This window comes from Pristiophorus japonicus, unplaced genomic scaffold (genome assembly GCF_044704955.1).
Source record: "Pristiophorus japonicus isolate sPriJap1 unplaced genomic scaffold, sPriJap1.hap1 HAP1_SCAFFOLD_351, whole genome shotgun sequence".
Taxonomy (NCBI): Eukaryota; Metazoa; Chordata; class Chondrichthyes; family Pristiophoridae; genus Pristiophorus; species Pristiophorus japonicus.
Window position 1 is genome coordinate 279,510 of NW_027253336.1, and position 20,044 is coordinate 299,553.

The window sequence follows — 20,044 nt, forward strand, 5'->3', positions numbered from 1 at the left end:
GAGACTGAATGCCGTCCCGGACTTGCTGCACTCGGGCACGGACTGCTTCATTATCTGGGGAGTTACGAATTGAAGTGAACAGGGAGGGAAGTGCAGTGCTTCGGACCCTGGGCACCTGAAGGCTCAGCCAGCAATGGTGGACCCTCCACCTTTAGCCCTATTAGCCCACCCCGGTACTACTGGGGTCAATCTGCGCTGCACCCCCTCCAAGGCTAAATGATCCTTCCCGAGGTGTGGCCCCAGAACTGGACATTGTTACTGCCCCAGAGGGTATTTGCTGATTCCCAGGAAGGACCGTCCCTCTTACCGAGTCGGGAAGCTCGATGGACGCATCTTTTCCCACAGCCAGCGTCGCAGCAAGTCAACCACAGATCGCAATCGTCGTCGTCCACGCACTCCTTCCCGTAGTTGACATCACACATGGGACCCAGGCGGCTGGGAGAGGGGCAGCTGCTGTTCTCTGTAAGGTAAACCGCAACCCAGATTGGTTTTATGGTCTCCACGGTTATCAACATCCACGTCTGTGGGTGAGGCGGGTTAGATACAGACTGAAGTTCACTCTACACTGTCCCATCAAACACTCCCAGGGCAGGTACAGGGGGTTAGATACAGAGTAAAGCTCCCTCTACACTGTCCCATCACACACTCCCTGGGCAGGTACAGCACGGGGTTAGATACAGAGTAAAGCTCCCTCTACACTGTCCCATCAAACACTCCCAGGGCAGGTACAGGGGGTTAGATACAGAGTAAAGCTCCCTCTACACTGTCCCATCAAACACTCCCAGGGCAGGTACAGGGGTTTAGATGCAGAGTAAAGCTCCCTCTACACTGTCCCATCAAACACTCCTAGGGCAGGTACAGCACGGGGTTAGATACAGAGTAAAGCTCCCTCTACACTGTCCCATCAAACACTCCCAGGGCAGGTACAGGGGGTTAGATACAGAGTAAAGCTCCCTCTACACTGTCCCATCAAACACTCCCAGGGCAGGTACAGCACGGGGTTAGGTACAGAGTAAAGCTCCCTCTACACTGTCCCATCAAACACTCCCAGGGCAGGTACAGGGGGTTAGATACAGAGTAAAGCTCCCTCTACACTGTCCCATCAAACACTCCCAGGGCACGTACAGGGGGTTAGATACAGAGTAAAGCTCCCTCTACACTGTCCCATCAAACACTCCCAGGGCAGGTACAGCACAGGGTTAGATACAGAGTAAAGCTCCCTCTACACTGTCCCATCAAACACTCCCAGGGCAGGTACAGCACGGGGTTAGATACAGAGTAAAGCTCCCTCGACACTGTCCCATCAAACGCTCCCAGGGCAGGTACAGGGGGTTAGATACAGAGTAAAGCTCCCTCTACACTGTCCCATCAAACACTCCCAGGGCAGGTACAGCACGGGGTTAGATACAGAGTAAAGCTCCCTCTACACTGCCCCATTAACCAATCCTCACCCCCCAAACTGTGGGTCTCCTCACCTCCAAAATTGTGGGTCTCCTCACCCCCCCAAACTGTGGGTCTCCTCACCCACCAAACTGTGGGTCTCCTCACCCCCCAAACTGTGGGTCTCCTCAACCCCAAAACTGTGGGTCTCCTCAGCCCCCAAACTGTGGGTCTCCTCACCCCCCAAACTGTGGGACTCCTCACACCCCAAACTGTGGGTCTCCTCACCCCCCCAAACTGTGGGTCTCCTCACCTCCCCCCCTCTCCCAAACTGTAGTTCACCTCACACCCCCCAAACTGTGGGACTCCTCACCTCCCCCCCTCCCCCAAACTGTGGGTCTCCTCACCCCCCAAACCGTGGGTCTCCTCACCTCCTTTGAAGAATTTGAAGACACAGCGTTTGCCACAGCCGGCGTTGCAGCACCTCTGCCAACGGTCGCAGTCCCCGTCTCCCTCACACTCGTCCCCCAGTTTCATGGTGCAAACCTTGCTCAGTGAGCTGGTGCTGGGGCACTGTCGTCTTTTGCCTTGTAAAGGAAGACACCCAGAGATGGTTAAAGCACAAGGGACGCTGGGCTTGAGAAACAGCCCGAGAGTACAAACGCAAGGGAGTTATTGTCCAAAGTGTTATAAACCCACTGCTTGGGCCACAGCTGGAGAATGGTGTCCAATTCTGGGCACCGCTAACTTTGGGAAGGATGTGAAGGCCTTGGAGAGGGTGCGGAGGGGATTTACCAGACAGGAACCGGCCACGAGGGACTTCAGTTATGGTAGAATTATGTCACAGGAGGAGGTCAGTTGGCCCGTCATGTCTGTGCCGGTCGACAAAAAGCTATGTGTGAGGGTTTCTGCCTCTACCACGCTTTCAGGCAGTGAGTTCCGCCCCAGACCCCCCCCACCCTCAGGGTGAAAGAAATTGACCTCAACTCCCCTCCAAACTTTCGACCAATTACTTTAAATCGATGCATCCTGGTTATTGACATCTCTGCTAAGAGAAATAGGTCATTCCTATCCACTCTATCAGCCTGGGGACTATCAGACACAGGGGCCTGGGGCCTATCAGATCCAGGGACCCGGGGCCTATCAGATCCAGGAACCGGGGACTATCAGACACAGGGGCCTGGGGACTATCAGACACAGGGGCCTGGGGACTATCAGACACAGGGGCCTGGGGACAGTCAGCCACAGGGGCCTGGGGACTATCAGACACAGGGGCCTGGGGACTATCAGACACAGGGGCCTGGGGACAGTCAGACACAGGGGCCTGGGGACTATCAGACACAGGGGCCTGGGGACTATCAGACACAGGGGCCTGGGGACTATCAGACACAGGGGCCTGGGGACAGTCAGACACAGGGGCCTGAGGCCTATCAGATACAGGGGCCTGGGGCCTATAAGACAGAGGGGCCTGGGGCCTATCAGACACAGGGGCCTGGGGACTATCAGACACAAGGTACCACAGCCTGGGGACTATCAGACACAAGGTACCACAGCCTGGGGACTATCAGATACAAGGTACCACAGCCTGGGGCCTATCAGAAACATGGTCCCACAGCCTGGGGCCTATCAGACACAGGGTCCCACAGCCTGGGACCTATCAGACACAAGGTACCACAGCCTGGGGCCTATCAGACACAAGGTACCACAGCCTGGGGCCTATCAGACACAAGGTACCACAGCCTGGGGCTTTTCAGACACAGGGTACCACAACCTGGGGTCTATCAGACACAGAGTACCACAGCCTGGGGTCTAGCCTTGTCAGGCAGAGTCCACACTGCTGTCGAGCGTTGGGAGTGTGGCGATGGTGCGAGCTGTGTATTATGGGGCCGCCCTTACTGTGCCAGGAGGAGTAAACACATCGCTTCCCACAACCGACGTCGCAGCACTGCTTCCACGACGAACATTCCTCATCACTGCGGCAAACCTGGCTCGAGTTCCTGGCGCAGATATGCCTCGCCCGGTATGAATCGGGGCATTCGTCTTCTTCATCTGCAAGAGGAAGTTGTATTTTACAGGAGGTGGGGGTTACACAGCACAAAACAGGTTAGTGTCGGAGGGGCAGTACAGACAACGCTGTCGGAGGGGCAGTACTGAGGGACCGCCATACTGCGCTGACAAGAGGGGCAGTACTTAGGGAGCGCTGTACTGCGTTGTCGGAGGGGCAGTACTGAAGAGAACTGCACTGCGCTGTCGGAGGGGTGGAACTGAGGGAGAGTCGCACTGTCGGAGGGGGCGGTACTGAGGGGGCGCCGCACTGTCGGAGGGGCAGTACTGAGGGAGCACCGCCCTGCACTGTCGGAGGGGCAGTACTGAGGGAGAACTGCACTGTCGGAGGGGCGGTACTGAGGGAGCGGCGCACTGTCGGAGGGGCAGTACTGAGGGAGCGCTGCACTGTCGGAGGGGCAGTACTGAGGGGGGTGCCACACTGTCGGAGGGTCAGTACTGAGGGAGCGCTGCACTGTCGGAGGTGCAGTACTGAGGGAGCGCCGCACTGCGCTGTCGGAAGGGCAGTACTGAGGGAGCGCCGCACTGCGCTGTCGGAAGGGCAGTACTGAGGGAGCGCTGTACTGCGCTGTAGGAGGGGGAGTACTGAGGGAGCACCGCACTGCACTGTCGGAGTGGCAGTACTGAGGGGGGGGTGCACTGCACTGTCGGACGGGCAGTACTGAGGGAGCGTTGCACTGTCGGAGGGGCAGTACTGAGGGGGGGGCGCACTGTTGGAGGGGCAGTACTGAGGGAGCACCGCCCTGCACTGTCGGAGGGGCAGTACTGAGGGAGCGCCGCACTGCGCTGTCGGAGGGGCAGTACTGAGGGGGGGGCGCACGGTCGGAGGGGGAGTACTGAGGGAGCACCGCACTGCACTGTCGGAGTGGCAGTACTGAGGGGGGGTCGCACTGTTGGGAGTGGCAGTACTGAGGGAGCGTTGCACTGTTGGGAGTGGCAGTACTGAGGGAGCGTTGCACTGTTGGGAGTGGCAGTACTGAGCGAGCGTTGCACTGTCGGAGTAGCAGTACTGAGGGAGCGTTGCACTGTTGGGAGTGGCAGTACTGAGGGAGCGTTGCACTGTTGGGAGTGGCAGTACTGAGGGAGCGTTGCACTGTCGGAGGGGCAGTACTGAGGCAGCGTTGCACTGTTGGAGTGGCAGTACTGAGGGAGCATTGCACTGTTGGAGGGGCAGTACTGAGGGAGCGTTGCACTGTTGGAGGGGCAGTACTGAGGGAGCGTTGCACTGTTGGAGGGGTTGTCATTCGGCTGTGTCGTCAAGCCGAGAAACCGTCTGAGCTCTCCATCCCCCTCGCCCGTTGCCCAGTCCAGCCGTTTCGCTCCTTACCCATGTCTGTGAAACTGGCGACACAGATTTTTCCGCATTTGGTGTCACAGCAGGTCTGCCAACTGTCACAATCGTTGTCCCCGCTGCACTGGTCCCCGAGCTTCAGGTCACACATCGGAGCGAGCCGGTAGGGGGCTGGACAGGTGTCGTCCTCTGGAACACAGAAATCAGGGGTCAGTCAGGAACCGAGAACCTTCCAGCTCCGGCTGATGGAGAGGGTCTTCCTCGGGACCCTCCCTAATCCTTCCGGACCGCCGTAATGCAGGGTCTGCCTCTGGACCCACCCTAATCTTTTGGGACAGCCCTAATCGAGAGTGTCCCTCGGGCCCCCCTAATTCTTCCGGACCACCTAATCGAGGGACTCGCTCGGTATGCCCCGAATCGAGGGTCTCCAGAATCGAGGGACTCGCTCGGTATGCCCCGAACGTGGGGAGTCCCTCGGTACCCCCTAATCGAGGGACTCCCTCGGTAGCCCCCTAATCGAGGATTAAGAAGGATCCATGTAATCGGGGATCAATGGCGAGGCAGCTTGGCCCAGGCTCCATCCCGGGCCTAGTGCTGAGTTAGCCTGATCTCTCACACCCGGTGTGGGACTGAGCCCCCCACACACACATACACAGAGCAGGAAAGGTCCAGGCTCCATCCCGAGCCTAGTTCAAGGGTCCAGGAGATGGAGTCCGATCATCACAGACCCTTGGAAACACTCACTGGCCATGAAGAAGCGGGGAACACATCTCTTTCCACAGTCGGCGTCACAGCACGAGGACCAGGCCAGGCAGTCAGCATCACTCTCACACATGGCTCCCAGCCTCATCTCGCAGAAGGAGTCCAATCGGCTGGAGGCTGGGCACTGGGTCGCTGCAAGATACAAGGTGGTAGTGAGATAGAGAGAAGCAGGGCCAGTATCCACCTCACTGTCCCATCAAACACTCCCAGGGCACGTACAGGGGGTTAGATACAGACTAAAGCTCCCTCTACACTGTCCCATCAAACACTCTCAGGGCAGGTGCAGCACAGGGTTAGATACAGAGTAAAGCTCCCTCTACACTGTACCATCAAACACTCCCAGGGCAGGTACAGCACGGGATTAGATACAGAGTAAAGCTCCCTCTACACTGTACCATCAAACACTCCCAGAGCAGGTACAGCACAGGGTTAGATACAGAGAAAAGCTCCCTCTACACTGTACCATCAAACACTCCCAGGGCAGGTACAGGGGGTTAGATTCAGAGTAAAGCTCCCTCTGCACTGTACCATCAAACACTCCCAGAGCAGGTACAGCACAGGGTTAGATACAGAGTAAAGCTCCCTCTACACTGTCCCATCAAACACTCTCAGGGCAGGTGCAGCACAGGGTTAGATACAGAGTAAAGCTCCCTCTACACTGTACCGTCAAACATTCCCAGGGCAGGTACAGCACGGGATTAGATACAGAGTAAAGCTCCCTCTACACTGTACCATCAAACACTCCCAGAGCAGGTACAGCACAGGGTTAGATACAGAGTAAAGCTCCCTCTACACTGTACCATCAAACACTCCCAGGGCAGGTACAGGGGGTTCGATTCAGAGTAAAGCTCCCTCTGCACTGTACCATCAAACACTCCCAGAGCAGGTACAGCACAGGGTTAGATACAGAATAAAGCTCCCTCTACACTGTCCCATCAAACACTCCCAGGGCAGGTACAGCACAGGTTAGATATAGAGTAAAGCTCCCTCTGCACTGTCCCATCAAACACTCCCAGGGCAGGTACAGCACAGGTTAGATACAGAGTAAAGCTCCCTCTACACTGTCCCATCACACACTCCCAGGGCAGGTACAGCACAGGTTAGATACAGAGTAAAGCTCCCTCGACACTGTCCCATTACACACTCCCTGGGCAGGTACAGCTCAGGTTAGATACAGAGTAAAGCTTCCTCGACACTGTCCCATCACACACTCCCAGAGCAGGTACAGCACAGGTTAGATACGGAGTAAACTCTTACCTCTGGTGAGGAACTTAGGGACACATCTGTTTCCACAACTAGCGTCGCAACAAGTCTGCCAACCCTCACAGCTGCTGTCGTTGTTGCACTGGGTGTTGAAGCTCATCGTACAGATGTGGGTCATTCTGGAAGGTTCCGGGCATCTCCGTTCACGCCCTGTGGAAAGAACATGATCGGTCAGTGCTGCTCGCCATCGATTGATCACTCCCTGACCGAGCTGGGGCTAGAGGTGGGCACCGGAGGGCTTGGGCGTGTCGACAGTGCCTGCCCCACTGACCCCGTCAAAGAGAGAGGGGCCTCCATCTCTTCTGGCCCTGGGATTTGACTCCAGGTGCCCAGTGGACGAGAGGACACCGTGCTCCCACCCAGTTCCTCCGTCAGTTTGGTCCCCTTCCCTGTAAACCTACCTTGGACTGGAGGCCACGGAGGTTCACTAGACCGATTCCTGGGGTGAGAGGGTTGTCCTATAAGAACATAAGAAATAGGTGCAGGAGTAGGCCATACGGCCTCTCGAGCCTGCTGCTCAATTTAATAGGATCATGGCTGATCCGATCATGGACACAGCTCCACTTCCCTGCCCGTCCCCTTATCCCCTTATCGGTTAAGAAACTGTCTCTCTCTGTCTTAAATTTATTCAATGTCCCAGCTTCCATAGCTCTCTGAGGCAGCGAATCCCACAGATTTACAACTCTCTGAGAGAAGAAATTCCTCCTCATCTCAGTTTTAAATGGGCGGCCCCTTATTCTAAGATTATGACCCCTAGTTCTAGTCTCCCCCAGCAGTGGAAACATCCTCTCTGCATCCACCTTGTCAAGCCCCATCATAATCTTATATGTTTCGGTAAGATCACCTCTCATTCTTCTGAATTCCAATCAGTAGAGGCCCAACCTACTCAACCTTTCCTCATAAGTCAAACCCCTCATCTATGGAATCAACCGAGTGAACCTTCTCTGAACTGCCTCCAAAGCAAGTATATCCTTTCGTAAATATGGAAAACTAAACTGTGCGCAGTACTCCAGGTGTGGCCTCACCAATACCCTGTATAACTGTAGCAAGACTTCCCTGTTTTTATGGCCCATCCCCTTTGCAATAAAGGCCAAGATTCCACTGGATTTCCTGATGAAGAGGGATTGAGTAGATTGGGCCTATACTCTTCTGGGGTTTCGGAGAATGAGAGGTTATTGAAACGCATACATTTCTGAGAGGGGATTGACAGGGTAGATGCAGGGATAATGTTTCACCCTGGAGAGTGTAGAACCAGGAGTCACACAGTCTCAGGATAAGGGGTCGGCCATTTAGGACTGAGGATAAATTTCTTCACTCAGAGAGTGGTGAACCTTTGGAATTCTCGACCCTAGAGGGCTGTGTAGGCTCAGTCATTGAGTATATTCAAGAAGCAGATCACTCGATTCTTGGACACAATGTGAATCGAGGGATATGGGGACAGAGCGGGAAAGTGGACTTGCGGTAGAAAATCGGCCATGATCTTATGCAATGGCGGAGAAGGCTGGTGTGGCCGAATGGCCGAGCCCTGCTCTAATTCTTACATTCTTCGGTTCTTATATCAGACAGACAGGTGCCCCTCTATCTCCTCAGAGTCTGGGATTTGACCTTCGGGAGCCACAGGGTGGAGGGTCACAGTTCCCGAAGCGGACAGGGATACACACAGTTGGGTTTGATGCCTGTAATCTGGAGCTCGTTCCCCCACCCCCAGTTCCCCCTCTCCGCCCTCCATCACCAGGTGTTTGGGGGCCGGGGGAGGGGGGCAAAGACCCGATCGGTTAGCTTACCCTTGCCGGAGAACGAGTGGACACATCGGTTGCCACAGCTGGTGTTACAGCAGGTCTGCCAGGCGTAGCAGTCGTCGTCGTCATCGCACACCTCCCCGAACTTCAGTTCGCACATGAAGGAGAGTCGCTGCGGGGCAGGGCAGTTACCGGCAGTCTGATCTGGAGAAAGGACAGGCAAGAGCTGGGAATGGGTGGGATTGAGGATTGCAGCACCGGGGCGTCTCTGGCGTGCTGAGCAACTGAGGAACAGGAGGCCTATTCAGCCCCTCGGCCTGTTACACATGAACAGGAGGCCTATTCAGCCCCTCGGGCCGGTTACACAGGAACAGGAGGCCCATTCAGCCCCTCGGGCCTGTTACACAGGAACAGGAGGAGATCCATTCAGCCTCTTGATCTTTTACACAGGAATAGGAGGAGGCCCATTCGGCACTTCGAGCCTGTTACACAGGAACAGGAGGAGGTCCATTCAGCCCCTCGGACCTGTTACACAGGAACAGGCGGCCCATTCAGCCCGTCGGGCCGGTTACACAGGAACAGGAGGCCCATTCGGCCCCTCGAGCCTGTAACACAGGAACAGGAGGCCCATTCAGTCCTCAGAATCTGTTACCATAGAAAATAAAAATAGGTCACCTTGGACGTCCCAAACCGCTTTACAGCCAATGAAGTACATATTGAAGTGGAGTCACGGTTGTAATGTGGGAAATGCGGCAGCCAATTTGCGCACAGCAGGCTCCCACTAACAGCAACGTGATTATGACCCAGATAATCTGTTTTAGTGATGTTGATTGAAGGATAGATATTGGTCAGCACCAAAGAGTAGTTACTCAATGGGATACAAGGCCTAGTTTGGGCAACCTGTGAGGCTGCTGGGAGCAGGGGCCAATCAGTCCCAGGCTGCTGGGGTCAGGGACCTATCAGTCCCAGGCTGCTGGGAGCAGGGGCCTATCAGTCCCAGGCTGCTGGGGTCAGGGGCCTATCAGTCCCAGGCTGCAGGGAGCAGGATCCTATCGGTCCCAGGCTGCTGGGGTAAGGGGCCTATCGGTCCCAGGCTGCCGGGACTGTGGTTCTGCTTTTCTTTGATCTGAGGCAGTCGGGTTCTTTGCTGGACAGACTGACCACGTGGCTTTACCTGCCAATGCCGCAGTCTGGCCCTGCCCCATGAAGGAGTGGACACATCTCCTGCCACAGGAAGTCTGGCAACACCGCTTCCACTTCCCGCAATCCCCATCCTCCTCACAGGACTCGCTGCGATTCGTTTCGCACACTCGTTCCAGTCTGGACACAGCAGGGCATTCCTTGGCATTCCACTCTGCGAAAGCAAGGGTTTGAGTTAGGGGTGGTAACAGGAAATACAGAGAGAGAGTGAGAGACAAAGAAGAGAGAGAGAGAGAGAGAGAGAGAGAGAGAGACTGCTGAGTGGGAGAGAGTAAGAGGGAGAGAGAGAGAGAGAGAGAGAGATAGAGAGGGAGAGACAGAGGGAGAGACAGAGAGAGTGACAGAGAAAGAGGGAACGTTTGCATGTGTATATGCAGTAAAAAAAATGCACCAGTACCTGTTTGGCAGGAAATTTGAGCTGGAGACAGATCACAAACCCCCAACGTCCCTTTTGGCCGACAACAAGGCCATAAATGCAAATGCGTCGGCCCGCATACAGAGGTGGGCATTCACGTTAGTCGCCTATGACTATACAATTCGGCACAGACCGGGCACTGAAAACTGCGCCGATGCACTCAGCAGGCTCCCACTTGCCACCACCGAGGGGGCAACCGAGCATGCTGTTGAGATGGTCATGGCTGTTGAAGCTTTTGAAAGCGAAGACTCACCCGTGACAGCCCGTCAGATCAAAGTCTGGACAAATAGAGACCCGCTACTGTCTTCAGTCAAGAAATGTGTCCTGAATGGGGACTGGGCAGCCACATACGGGGCATGCCCCGAGGCATTTAAACAATTTCACAGGCGCAAGGATGAACTCTCGATTCAGGCCGATTGCCTACTATGGGGAAACCGAGTAGTCATGCCCCAGATGTGCAAAGAGGCGTTCATCCGAGAACTCCACAATGAGCACCTGGACATTGTCATGATGAAGGCAATTGCCAGGTCACACGTTTGGTGGCCAGGGATAGATGCAGACTTGGAACTTTGTGTTCGTAGGTGCAACACGTGTGCCCAGCTGGGCAATGCGCCCAGGGATGCCCCCTTTGCCCCTGGTCCTGGCCCGCCAAGCCATGGTTACGCATCCATGTGGACAACGCAGGTCCTTTCATGGGAAAAATGTTTTTGGTTGTAGTAGACGCCTACTCCAAATGGATCGAGTGTGACATTCTCAATTCAAGCACATCCTCTGCCACGGTAGAAAGTCTACGGGCAATGTTCGCCGCCCATGGTCTACCGGATGTCTTGGTCAGCGACAATGGCCCGTGCTTTACAAGCATTGAATTCCAGGACTTCATGGCAGGAAATGGTATCAACCATGTTAGAACGGCACCGTTCAAGCGGCCTCAAACGGCCAGACGGAACGAGCAGTGCAGATAATCAAACAGGGGATGCTCAGAATCCAAGGGGGTTCCCTACAAAGCCGCTTATCACGCCGCCTGCTGGCCAATAGATCCCGACCACACTCGCTCACAGGGGTTCCACCCGCAGAGCTGCTTCTGAAAAGGACGCTAAAAACCAGGTTATCCCTTATACACCCCACCGTGAAAGAAATTGTTGAGAGCAGGCGCCGATCACAATGTGACTACCATGACGGGAATGCGAGGGCGCGATGTATTATGTCTTTGTCCTCAACTATGCTGCAGGGCCCAAATGGCTCACAGGCAATGTGATTGTCAAAGAGGGGAATAGGATTCTGGTAGTTAAACTTACCAATGGACAAATCTGCCACAGACACGTGGATCAAACAAAAAGGAGGTTCAGCAACCCCATAGAAGCAGAGAAAGAACACGACGTAGAGTTTACTCCACCACAGGTGACCGAACACAAGAACCAAGTGAAGAAGAGCCCAGTCACTGTGGGCAGTCCGGACAGGCCTGAGGCACCGCAAACAGCAGACACTCAGGCCAGCGCCCAACAACCGGAGCCCCAACTCAGGCGCTCTATAAGGGAGCGTAAACCACCAGAGAGACTGAACCTGTGATCTCAATAAGACTTTGCGGGGGGAGGTGATGTCATGTATTCAACTGTCATTGTAACCCATGTATAAACTGACCTAAGTTGTACACCGTGAGAACACTGACCACTAGGTGGTGAACTTGTGGGAGACACTCCTAACCTGGACTTTCAGGTATAAAAAGGGAAGCTCCACCCATCTTCTCCACTTCAGTGCTGGCGAATAAAGGTTACTGGTCACAGAGTGACCTTCTCTCTAGTATGGGCCTCGTGTGCATTTGTACTTTATAGTAAGGACATACTAGAGTGAGAGACAGAAAGAGAGGGAGAGAGACAGAGAGGGAGAGAGAGAGAGGAGTGAGAGACAGAGAGGGAGAGACAGACAGCCAAAGAGAGTGACAGAGAGAGAGAGAGAGAGAGAGCGAGAGAGTCAGAGAGCGAGTCAGAGGGAGAGCGAGACAGGGAGAGAGAGGCCGAGATAGAGAAAGTGATAGAGAGAGACAGAGAGGGATAAAGAGGGAGAGACAGAGTGAGAAAGTAGGACAGAGAGGGAGAAAGAGCAAGAGACAGATACAATGAGTGAGAGTGAGAGGGAGAGAGAGAGAGAGAGAGCGAAAGGGAGAGAGAGAGTCAGAGACCAAGTCGGAGGGAGAGCGAGACAGGGAGCGAGAAGCCGAGATGGAGAAAGTGATAAAGAGAGACAGAGAGGGATAAAGAGGGAGAGACAGAGTGAGAAAGTAGGACAGAGAGGGAGAAAGAGCAAGAGACAGATACAATGAGTGAGAGGGAGAGAGAGAGAGAGAGCGAAAGGGAGAGAGAGAGTCAGAGACCAAGTCGGAGGGAGAGCGAGACAGGGAGCGAGAAGCCGAGATGGAGAAAGTGATAAAGAGATACAGAGAGGGATAAAGAAGGAGAGACAGAGTGAGAAAGTCGGACAGAGAGGGAGAAAGAGCAAGAGACAGATACAATGAGTGAGAGGGAGAGAGAGAGAGAGTGAGAGGGAGAGAGAGAGTCCGAGAGCAAGTCAGAGGGAGAGCGAGACAGAGAGAGAGAGGCCAAGATGGAGAAAGTGATAGAGAGAGACAGAGAGGGATAAAGAGGGAGAGACAGAGTGATAAAGTTGGACAGAGAGGGAGAAAGAGCAAGAGATAGATGTAGTGAGTGAGAGGAAGAGAGAGAGAGAAAGAGGCCCATCCCGAGACCTGAACAGACCTGTCGAGGGTTTAGACGAGGAACTCCCTCCATGGAACTTTCCGAAGAAGGATGGGACACATCGCTTCTGACAACCAGCGTCACAGCAGGTTTGGGAACCGTCGCAATCTCCATCTTCCTCACACACCTTCCCGAACGTGGAGTTACACACACGAGCCAGAAGATCCGGGCGTGGACAGCTGCCATCCTCTGCACCCGAGAGAGAGAGCGAGACAGCACAGCTTGGGTTAGATACAGAGTAAAGCTCCCTCTACACTGTCCCATCAAACACTCCCAGGGCAGGTCCAGGGGGTTAGATACAGAGTAAAGCTCCCTCTACACTGTCCCATCAAAACACTCCCAGGCAGGTACAGCATGGGTTAGATACAGAGTAAAGCTCCCTCGGCACTGTCCCATCAAACACTACCAGGGCAGGTACAGCATGGGTTAGATACAGAGTAAAGCTCCCTCGGCACTGTCCCATCAAACACTCCCAGGGAAGGTACAGCACGGGGTTAGATACAGAGTAAAGCTCCTTCTACACTGTCCCATCAAACAATTCCAGGGCAGGTACAGCACGGGGTGAGATACAGAGTAAAGCTCCCTCTACACTGTCCCCAACAAACACTCCCAGAGCAGGTACAGGGGGTTAGATACAGAGTAAAGCTCCTTCTGCACAGTCCCATGAAACAATTCCAGGGCAGGTACAGCATGGGGTTAGATACAGAGTAAAGCTCCCTCGGCACTGTCCCATCAAACACTCCCAGGGAAGGTACAGCACGGGGTTAGATACAGAGTAAAGCTCCCTCTACACTGTCCCATCAAAACACTCCCAGGCAGGTACAGCATGGGTTAGATACAGAGTAAAGCTCCCTCTACACTGTCCCATCAAACACTCCCAGGGCAGGTACAGCACCGTATTAGATACAGAGTAAAGCTCCCTCTACACTGTCCCATCAAACACTCACAGGGCAGGTACAGCATGGGGTTAGGTACAGAGTAAAGCTCAGACAGTTATACTCACCTCCTCTGAAACTCTTGAAGACACACCGGGCCCCGCAGGGCGTTGGGCAGCACGTCTGCCACCTGCCGCAGTGACTCTCGCCCTCACACGCTTCCCCCATGGTCGAATTGCAGACAAATTTCAACCTGCTGGCGGGAGAGCACTTCCCGGGTTTGTCCCCTGCAAAGCCAAAAATTGGATGTCACAGGACGGGCAAGTGGTGCGGCTTCCCGACGTGCATTCCCGCGCTGGCTTCAGTCCTTGCATGTCCCCGAAACGCCGCCGGGCCAACTCTGACCCCTGGGGCCTGTCAGACCTTGAGCCCTGGGGACTATCAGTCCCTGACCCCTGGGGACTATTAGTCCCTGACCCCTGGGGCCAATCAGACACTGACCCCTGGGGCCAATCAGACCCTGACCCCTGGGGCCAATCAGACCCTGACCCCTGGGGTCTAACAGACCCTGACCCCTGGGGCCAATCTGACACTGACCCCTGGGGACTATCAGACCCTGACCCCTGGGGCCTATCAAGCACTGACCCCTGGGGCCTATCAGACACTGACCCCTGGGGCCTATCAGATTCTGACCCATGGAGCCTGGGGCCTATCGGACTCTCCCTCGGACTTGCCTCACCTTGTGTGAACGAGTAGACACATTTTTTGCCACACCCAATATCGCAGCACTGTTTATGGGCAGTGCAATCATCATCGTCCTCACAAGACTGGGTGAAATTCTTCTTGCACAGAAATGTCACTTTGGAAAGTTCCGGGCATTTCTTTTGTTTCACTAAATAAAACAGAATTTAAAATGAGTTAAATGGCTGAGGAGGCAAAATTTGTAAAACCCCAACACTGTCCCATCGAACACTCCCAGGACGGGTACAGGGGGTTAGATACAGAGTAAAGCTCCCTCTACACTGTCCCATCAAACACTCCCAGGGCAGGTATAGGGGGTTAGATACAGAGTAAAGCTCCCTCTACACTGTCCCATCAAACACTCCCAGGGCAGGTATAGCACGGGTTTAGATACACAGTAAAGTGTCATGTGTGTAAGACTTGCCACCAGCGGGTGCACCTGTGGGAGACCCAAGTGTCACTTGCACACCCTGAGCAAGCAGGTATAAAAGGCAGTCTACCATGCTGCTTCCTCACTCTGGAGTTACAATAAAGAGACCAAGGTCACAACAGTTTGAGCTACAGATATACAGTCTTGTGGAATAATGTGAAGATAACAATTGGCGATGAGTAACACATCACGAACTTTCACGCGGTTATGGCTGCTGTTGGAATTCCTGAGAGATTTCTTGAGGGTGATGATTGGGAAGCCATCGTTGAGCTTCTTGACCAGTACTTCGTGGCCAACGAGCTGGAAAAGGAAGAAACCACGGTCAAGCGCAGGGCGATTCACCTCACTGTTTGCGGGTCCACGATATATGGCTTCATCAAAAATCTGCTGACACTGACAAACCCAACAGACAAGATATATGAAGAGTTGTGCACGCTGGTTCGGGAACACCTCAAGCCGAAGGAGAGCATCTTGGCCAGGTATCGCTTTTACACGCACCATCGGTCCGAGGGCCAGGACGTGGCGAGCTATTTCGCCGACCTACGACTCCTTGCGGGACTGTGCGTATTTGCTGCATTTTTGGGGGAAGTGTTGCGGGACTTTTTCGTGCTTGGAATCGGCCATGAGGTCATTCTTCGCAAACTGCTGTCTGCCGAATCCCTAGATCTGAGCAAGGCCATCACGGTAGCCCAGGCTTTTATGTCCACGAACTATAGCACTAAACAGATATCTTCACAGCATCGAAACTCACCGGCAAGTACTGTGCATAAAATAACGCCTTCAGCAGGCAGAACTGTACATGGCAGGGCCTACACGCTCGCAGAGGCCAGACCTAGGGTGAGTCAAGAGTCCGCTGTGGGGCGTGAATGCGAATCCATTAGCACCATGTTTGCGTTGCCGGGGTAATCACAGAGCCCATCAATGCCGATTCAAGCACGACATGTGCAAGGACTGTGGAACAATGGGGCACCTCCAGCGAAGGTGCAGACGTGCTGCGACTCACCACGTGGCAGAGTCGGCAGAAGATGACCGATCCGGCGTGGATCACGCTGAACGAGTAAGAGAGGCAACTCAACCCGAGGCTGAAGAGGAAGTGTATGGGGTATACACCTTCACCACCAAAAGCCCTCCGATAATGTTAAAAATCAAATTAAACGGCAGTCCAGTTTCTATGGAATTGGACATGGGGGCGAGTCAATCAATTATGAGCCAGAAGGCTTTTGAGAAACTGTCGGTCAACAAGGCACAAAGGCCAAATCTAAGTCTGATCCACACCAAGCTGCACACTTACACCAAAGAGCTCATACCAGTCATTAGCAGTGCGGCAGTGAAGGTATTGTACGATGGAGCTGTGCATGATTTACCACTTTGGATTGTACCAGGCGATGGCCCAACTCTGATCGGCAGAAGCTGGCTAGGAAAGATCCGATGAAACTGGGACGACATCAAGTCACTGTCTTCGGTGGATGACGCCTCGTGCGCCCAAGTGCTAAACAAATTCCCGTCATTATTCGAGCCAGGCATCGGCAACTTCACAAGCGCCAAAATGCAGATCCATCTAGTCCCTGATGCACGTGCATCACAAGGTCCAAGCGGTTCCATACATAATGCGAGAGAAAGTCGAGATCGAGCTGGACAGACTTCAACGAGAAGGGGTCATATTGCCAGTCGAGTTCAACGAGTGGGCCAGTCCAATTGTTCCGGTGTTGCAAAACGACGGGACGATCAGAAACTGCGGAGACTACAAGGTAATGATCAAAAGAGTCTCGTTACAGGACCAGTACCCACTACCCAAAGCGGATGACCTGTTCGCTACGCTGGCAGGGGGGAAGTTGTTCACCAAGCTGGATCTAACCTCTGCTTACATGACACAGGAGCTGGCTGAACCTTTGAAAAAATTGGCGTGCCTCAACACACACAAAGGACTGTTCATATACCACAGGTGCCCCTCTGGGATTCGCTAGGCTGCGGCCATCTTCCAGACGAACATGGAGAGTCTGCTGAAATCGGTTCCGCGCACCGTGGTGTTTCAAGACGACATCGTATTCATTGGCCGCAACAACACTGCACACTTGCACAACCTTGAAGAGGTTCTCAAGCGACTGGACAGAGTGAGACTCAGGCTGAAACGCTCCAAGTGTGTTTTCCTGGCGCCAGAGGTCGAATTTCTGGGGAGAAGGATTGCGGCGGACAGCATCAGACCCACGGACTCCAAGACAGAGGCCATCAGGGATGCACCGATACCACAGAATGTGAAGGAGCTGCGTTCGTTCCTGGGACTCCTCAACTATTTTCCGAACTTTCTACCGGGGTTGAGCACTTTGCTGGAACCACTGCATTTATTGCTACGTAAGGGTGACAACTGGGTTTGGGGTATATCTCAAGAGACAGCCTTTAACAAGGCCAGAAACCTGCTACGTTCTAACAAGTTACTTGTATTGTATGACTTGTATTGTATGTTTAGTACTAAGCTTGTGATGCATCTTCGTACGGGGTTGGTTGTGTGTTACAGTAAGCCAATGGGTCAGGCAAACTGCAACCGGTTGCATATGCGTCCAGAGGCTTATGTAAGGCTGAAAGAGCCAACAGTGTGGTTGAGAAAGAAGCATTAGCATGCGTATACGGAGTTAAGAAAATGCACCAATACCCATTTGGACTCCGGTTCGAGATCGAAACTGACCACAAGCCGCTCATTTTGTTGTTCTCAGAAAGCAAAGGTATTAACACCTTCGTCCCGCATCCAAAGATGGGCACTAACGTTATCTGTGTATGATTATGTCATCCGCCACAGACCAGGCACTGAGAACTGTGCGGATGCCCTCAGTTGGCGACCATTGCCCACCACCGGGGTGGAAATGGTGCAAACCGCAGACTTGCTTCTTGTAATGGATGCTTTTGAGAGCGAGGGGTCACCCGTCACGACTTGTCAGATCAGGACCTGGACTAGCCTGGACCCGGTGCTATCACTAGTAAAACGCTGCGCCCTCAATGGGAGCTGGTCGGCGGTTCCAGGGGAAATGCAAGACGAAATTAAGCTGTGCCACCGACGCAAGGATGAAATGTCCATCCATTCGGACTGTCTCCAATGGGGGAATCATGTAATTTTGCCAAAAAAAGGCAAGGAAACGTTTCTACGCGACCTTCACAGTACCCACCCAGGCATAGTCATGATGAAGGCTGTCGCCAGGTCGCACATTTGGTGGCCCGGCATTGACTCGGAATTGGATTCATGCGTACACCAATGTAGCACTTGCTCACAGTTGAGCAACGCACCAAGGGAGGCCCCACTGAGTCTGTGGTCATGGCCCTCCAAACCGTGGTCCACGGTCCACGTAGATTTCGCTGGCCCCTTTCCAGGAAAGATGTTACGAGTAGCAGTGGACACTTGCTCTAAATGGATTGCATGTATAATAATGTCGTCATGTATATCCACTGCCACCATTGAAAGCCTCCGGGCCATGTTTGCCACCCATGGTTTGCCCAACGACCTTGTTAGTGACAATGGACCATGTTTCACCAGCTCAGAATTCAACGAGTTCATGACCCGCAATGCCATCAAGCACGTCACGTCTGCGCTGTTTAAGCCTGCATCTAATGGTCAAGCGGAACGGGCAGTCCAAACCATCAAGCAGAGCTTGAAACGTGTGACTGACAGTTCCCTGCAGACCTGGTTATCTCGGATTCTGCTCAGCTACCGCACGTGACCCCACTCGCTTACCGGGGTTCCCCCTGCAGAATTGCTAATGAAGAGGGCACTTAAATCCAGGCTCTCCTGAGTCCACCCAGATCTCAATAATCATGTAGAAACCCAGCGACACCGGCATAACATGACCCATGATCGCGCGGCTGTATCACGTGACATTGAGGTTCATGAACCTGTGTTTGTTCTTAATTTGGAAAGTTCCGGGCAAAAACAAACAATTAAAATTCAAGTACGAGGTTTGAGTGTTTCCCATCAGCAGCGAGTGAAGCGAATATTCTCTTCTGTTCAAAGTAGGCTTCCAGTCTGTACATGGCGTAATCCTGGTAACCAAACTCGATAGTGGAAACTGTCGATTTCTGTTTTAAATCCAGTGAATCACTCAGCTTCCACAGCTCTCTGAGGCAGCGAATTCCACAGATTCACAACCCTCTGAGAGAAGAAATTCCTCCTCATCTCAGTTTTAAATGGGCGGCCCCTTATTCTCAGATTATGTCTCTAGTTCTAATCTCCCCCATCAGTGGAAACATACTCTCTGCATCCACCTTGTCGAGCCCCCTCACAATCTTATACGTTTCATAGAAAGATAGAAAATAGGTGCGGGAGTAGGCCATTCGGCCGTTCTAGCCTGCACCGCCATTCAATGAGTTCATGGCTGAACATGCAATTTCAGTACCCCATTCCTGCTTTCTCGCCATACCCTTTGATCTCCCTAGTAGTAAGGACTTCATCTAACTCCTTTTTGAATGTAAGATCACCTCTCATTCTTCTGAATTCCAATGAGTAGAGGCCCAACCTCCTCAACCTTTCCTCATACGCAACCCCCTCATCTCCGGAATCAACCGAGTGAACCTTCTCTGAACTGCCTCCAAAGCAAATATATCCTTTCGAAAATATGGAAACCAAAACTGTACGCAGTATTCCAGGTGCGGCCTCACCAACACCCTGTATAACTGTAGCAAGACTTCCCTGCTTTTATACTCCATTTGTACTCACTTGTCAGGCGGTACGTGTAGACACATCGTTTCCCACAGTCCCCGACGTCACAGCACTGCTTCCAGCCTCCGCAATCCCTGTCCGACTCGCATGTCTCCACCTCCGCCTTATCACACATGTGTTGAGTCGTAGAAGGCTCGGGACATTTCCTGTCTGTCTTTTCTGCTGTTGAGAAAATAAAGGCGACAGGGTGATATTAACCTCGGCGAGCGGGCTGAGTATCGAGAACCCCCCGAGGGAGGCGGATTGTGGACATGAAGCTCAGAGTCTCGTGTCACTCCTCGATGGGACGGGACTGAGGGAAATCGGGCAAGGGGTGGGGGACGGGGATGTGGAAGGAGTTAAAGGTTCCTGTTCCCTCCCCCCACCCCCACTGAATCCCCCCTCCCCTGGACATTAACCTCTGTATCCTCCCCCTCCCCCGAAGCCCCCGTCCGC

General features: G+C 53.6%; 1 protein-coding gene across 1 annotated transcript in view; it reads right to left on the bottom strand.

Moving 5' to 3' along the window:
• LOC139250220 (uncharacterized) overlaps positions 1-20,044 on the bottom strand; it is a gene marked incomplete at its 5' end in the record, with an annotated part of 267,845 nt that overhangs the window by 23,330 nt on the left and 224,471 nt on the right. Inside the window, 12 exons of the mRNA XM_070872713.1 lie at positions 308-460; positions 1,812-1,967; positions 3,277-3,429; positions 4,772-4,924; positions 5,480-5,629; positions 6,755-6,910; positions 8,545-8,703; positions 9,674-9,853; positions 12,865-13,053; positions 13,868-14,026; positions 14,479-14,631; positions 19,607-19,771. Coding sequence (XP_070728814.1) covers positions 308-460; positions 1,812-1,967; positions 3,277-3,429; positions 4,772-4,924; positions 5,480-5,629; positions 6,755-6,910; positions 8,545-8,703; positions 9,674-9,853; positions 12,865-13,053; positions 13,868-14,026; positions 14,479-14,631; positions 19,607-19,771 — 1,926 coding nt within the window. The remainder of the gene's footprint in view (positions 1-307; positions 461-1,811; positions 1,968-3,276; positions 3,430-4,771; positions 4,925-5,479; positions 5,630-6,754; positions 6,911-8,544; positions 8,704-9,673; positions 9,854-12,864; positions 13,054-13,867; positions 14,027-14,478; positions 14,632-19,606; positions 19,772-20,044) is intronic.